Source organism: Embiotoca jacksoni, unplaced genomic scaffold (assembly GCF_022577435.1).
Source record: "Embiotoca jacksoni isolate LCO1_2020_lvr unplaced genomic scaffold, fEmbJac1.0.p SCAF_3, whole genome shotgun sequence".
Lineage (NCBI taxonomy): Eukaryota > Metazoa > Chordata > Actinopteri > Embiotocidae > Embiotoca > Embiotoca jacksoni.
Window position 1 is genome coordinate 3151248 of NW_027185381.1, and position 5000 is coordinate 3156247.

At 44.3% G+C, this 5000-nt stretch overlaps 1 protein-coding gene across 4 annotated transcripts in view; it reads right to left on the bottom strand.

Moving 5' to 3' along the window:
* Positions 1–5000, bottom strand: part of bcar1 (BCAR1 scaffold protein, Cas family member) — a 79647-nt gene that overhangs the window by 26227 nt on the left and 48420 nt on the right. For 3 of the 4 annotated variants that reach the window (XM_069162277.1, XM_069162275.1, XM_069162276.1), the window contains exon 2: positions 317–1057. The exons of the other annotated variant lie outside the window; for it this stretch is intronic. In XM_069162277.1, the coding sequence (XP_069018378.1) occupies positions 317–1057 (741 nt within the window). The remainder of the gene's footprint in view (positions 1–316; positions 1058–5000) is intronic. 4 annotated transcript variants of the gene reach the window in all.

A 5000-nucleotide genomic window follows, 5' to 3' on the forward strand; every position in this document is an offset into this window, starting at 1 on the left:
ACAAAGACGCCACAAATCACATTTCTACTGAATGTCACATCGGACTCTCCGACGTGTCCAGAACGGCTGAAGTGGGAAAATTGATCAGAAAGTCGAGTTCAAACCAGAATAAAACACGTCACGTTAGCTGCAGCATCGGGCTGACTGACCCCTCTGTGACATCCAACCACAACTCAGACCAGAAGACGTGGTGCTAAAAAGTTTTCATTTTCTAACTGACAGTAAATTCTCTCTTTTTTCCTTTTTTCATCAGAAATACGTTGGATAATATTTGTCTTGTCAACAGAATCTCTTCCTCCCTTTAATCCCTCCTTACCTTGCCATGGGGCTTGTTGCTGCTCTCCCAGTTCCTCTTATCCAGGGAGGGGGGCACCTGGTACACATCCTGGCCCGCTCCTGTCACCCCGGCTGGAGCTCCCTGCCCCGTCCCGGGGCCTACAGACGGAGGCACCTGATAGATGTCCTGCCCGGGGAGCTGGTACTGTCTCTGGCCCAGAGTTGGGGCTTTGCTGGGGGGTCGTAGCGGGGCCTGTGTAGGGGGCCCACTTGGACCTGAGGGAATCTGGTACAGACTTTGGGGACTCGGTTTGGGGCCGTGGGAGGGGGGCATCATGTAGATAGAGTCAGGGTTGGGCTGTGCGGTGCCGGGGGCGGAGTAGGCCGGGTGCATGGACGTGTACTGAGCCGAGTGGAGGGGCTTGCTGGGGAACCCGGAGGAGGGCGTGGCGATGGCGGCGGATGGCAGGGCGGGGGTCGGTTTGGTGTAGGCTCTCAGAGGGGGGAGGGGTCGCTGCACCAGTGAGGCGGGACACGGAGCAGCCGGATCAGGCGTGGAAGACGCGGCCAGTTGCTGCTGCTGCTTACTGTCGTACATGCCGACCAGGATCTTGAGACGGTTGCCGGGGACGATGCCTTGGCGGCCGTGGAGCGAGCAGAGCCACCAGCCGTCCAATCCCTGCGTGTCGCGCTCCAACACCGTCATGATGTCACCTTTGCGGAAAGACAGCTCGTCCGGAGACTCTGCCACGTTGTCGTACAGCGCCTTGGCCAGCACGTTCTGTGGAGGACAGACAGACAGACTCATGTGAACATACTGAGCATCCTCAACGTGCTTCATGTTCCCACCTACTGTTGAATCGCGCTCTGACAAAACATGACAAATGCAGTCCAGTACACAACAAGTACTTCTGACCCAGAGATCTGATTGGTCAGCTGCACAATTGGAACAAAACATCACACCCTGGTCATCAATAGAAATATCACTCTGCTTTCTCAATGGCAAATATATAACTGTAATTTAATTTCATATAATATGCAATATAATCAATTTATAAGCAATAAAATGGACTAGATCTCATCTATGTTGCTAGGTGGTTGCTAAGGGTCGGCCTACTTCCTGGAGTAGTAAACACAGCACACATTAGATAAGAGTCTACTGACACGACTGATTATTTTCGAATTGTTAGTCGTATCCCATGTGTTGCCATGGAAGCGGAGATTGCACTAACAACAAGTTTTATATTTTGAGAGGGACTTGCCCCACAATATGAATACATTTAGATTACATATTTTATTGTTGTATAATCATAATATTGCATAAGTATATGACACACACTTACAACCTGCTTGGACTGAGTGTGGAACTGGAACACAGCAGCTTTGGAGAGCGAGTTTGTCCTTATAAGTGTGATAAACAGAAAACTTCCTGCCATCACTTCTTCAGGTTATAAACCATTTTCATAAATGACATGCTGTTACATGTGATTCAGCAGGGAGCCAATGGCAGGGCAAAGTCCAAGTACACTGAACGGCTGTTACTGTTTGATCCTGGATAATGTCGGCAGTCCAAACCAACATAAAGCCATAAATTAGTGTTGTACGTGTTTTTTTTTTACATTTTTAAAGGCGCCTGAGTTGTTTTTTTACAACATCGCTTCGTGTTTCATAAACATAAACATCATTCACTGGCCACAAAGCATAAAACAAGCCCACTCACATGAAGGTCACAAAGTTGCATATTCTTCATAAAGTGGAAAAACGTCACTGGTAGGCCCAACATACAACAGTTATTACATATAAACATCACATCACAATGATGTCAAAAGGAGTTGTAACCATGCAACTGTGTTAGAAATAAAATCTGCTTGTGCTGAGCCACGCAAGGTGACATGGCATCACGTCAGTAAAACTCAGTCTGACTCTTCAGTTGGTGATTTTCAGAAGCTGAATCAGTGGATGAATTTTAAAATGGCTGCCTGGTCTAAGTGACAATGCTGAAGCTGAGAGTTCAGACAAAGGAACAATGATGTTTTTTTGGGAGTGCTCAGATTAATAAATCATATTCTTTTATTATAAAACATGAGTAAACCTGAGGAGCCTTATCTGGTTTAGAAACCTGATTATACAAACATTAGTTAACTGTCAGTGACTGTATTAACTAACATCTACAGCATCTTTATAAACTATTAAATAATGTATGAATGAATCCCTTAATTAACATGAACACTGCTAATAAATGGGTATTTACACATTAGTTAACTGTCAATTAACTGGTGGTTTTGGCATTAACTCAGGTTCATTCATGTGCTTTTATTGTAAAGTGTTTACAATTTAATAATAGAAACAGGAATTATAGTTGTAATTTCATTCCAAAAGACACACACACACACACACACACACACACACACACACACACACACATACACACACACACACACCTGTGTGGAAAGGCAGCATGCAAACAGAAACACCTCCCCTCAGTTTCTGTGAACTAAACCAATATTGGTCGTTCATGTCTGACCTCAGCCTGCTCTCCTCCCTCTGTGTCTGAGTTCAACTCAACCTATCACAGGCCAGCACAGGCTGTACCAGACACACACACACACACACACACACACACACACACACACACACACACACACACACACACACACACACACACACACACACACACACACACACACACACACACACACATTAATGAGGCCATGTAAGTGGCCTCCAGATTTACGGTGGACTTTTCTTTGGTGCCCCGACGGCCTGTTCAGCTTCACATCGAGCTGTCAATGAGACGAAAACAGACACGACTCCAACACACTCACTTCATCAGTTTCATTAACAAGCACAGAGAAGTGCTTTTCAAAGGAAAAAATATCAGTTCTGGACACTCAAACTAAGATTTATTTTGTTGGTATCCACTGATATCATTATATAGTTCAGTTTTGCTCTTGTTCCATCACATGTTTGACTCACTGTGCAGAATGATGTGATCACCTTCAATCTCAGATTAACAAACAGGATTTTGTGAAACTGCTACTAGTCTGGAGTTTCACTGTCTCACATGCAGTTTGGAGAGTGATGTGAAACCTCCGGAGGGAGAAAAACTGTGACTGAACTTCACAGTACAGTCGGAGAAATCTTTTTGGGAATGAACCATATTTACATAATTGTAGATTTTTGGCTTCAGTGCAGTTTGTTACCTTTGCAGAGGATGTTACGTGACCCGTTTGTTAAGGTTTGGAGTAGATGTGAATCACAGTGTGGATCCACAAATCATCGCTTTTACATTGTGAGAGAGCAATTGGCCTTCTAAATGATGATGATATAGAAGTTCAGTAAGGTGGGAACACATAATCCTTTCTGGAAATACAAATCCAGGACGCATTGAGATCCGATCAGGCCATCACATTTGTTTAGTATGAACGTAGTGCGTCCTGGGCCCCATCGGAGGACTGCCGAATCAGCTGACATCCTCTGACTAATCATTCCAAATAAACGCAGCTCTCAGCGCCACGTTAATGTGTTCGTATCTGACCCGGTGCTTCAGTGTGTTTTTTAGTCACGTTACAGCAGGTTTTTTTGTTGCCGTTACCAGAAACAAATGTGTGTTTCTGTCGAGGGCAGCTGAACTGAACAGAAAGCAGCAGCAAATTACTGCGAACTCACAGCTATAAAGCAGCTGGTTAGTGAATTAAAACACAGGCTGTACGAGAAACTGGTTTCACCACAGCCTTCTCTGGGTTTATTTTTTTTTTCCTTCTAGTTTATCTTGTGCAATTTCCGACACACATCAGAACCCCCGTGATGGAAGAGCAGCTTTTACCTCCACAGTTCATTTATTCACAGCAGCAGAGATCGATACACTGGAAATAATCTGACCTGAACCGATCGGGTCCTGATGGTTCAGGTTGTGAATTACAAACTCACTGAACTGTGTTCAGACATTTACAAACGTTAAATACGTCATAGTTTTCAATGAGGCTCAGTGAGTGATCATGTTTCACTGTGTTTAATACCTGTTATATTGACTCCTCTCCTCATGTTCCTCTGCTTATTTAGTCTACTTTTATATTTTTTTGACAGATCTAATCACAGGTGGTGACTCGAGACAGATTTGGGTCATGTGATAATGATAATAATAATAATACATTTTATTTGTATAGCGCTTTTCAAGATACTCGAAGCCCCTTTATAATGCTCGGTGTGAACTGCTGTACTTAAAGCTCACCACTTGTGATCTGATCACAGGACGGATTGATGATGCCAGACGTGCCTTCGCTCTCACATACATACACGTGTTTCTATATAAACTTAATACAGCAAGCAGTTGTGATTGAGCACTCAACTGGAACCAGTACAACTGGAACATAATTTTAAATATATCAATGAAATATATCCAGACATGTGTAGATAGCACACAGAGTGCCTTCTGATTATAAGATGCAGCGAGTTGCATCATGCTGCAACACTTCCAGCCACGACTGATAACTGTCGGGATCACCGTTTGTTTAATATTCCTCCAACCACAGCAGATACGGAACAGAAAAGCACATATACTGTACGTTCTGTTATTCTCCCTCCGGGTTTCTCTACTGCTACATGTGTGTTACTGTATGTGCGCACACTGCAGTGCTGCTGCCCACCAACTCTGTTCCTCCTGTGAGTGCTGAGTGGATGATGAATGCACTCCTCTGTATGCTCCATCTCTCACGGAGTCTCCG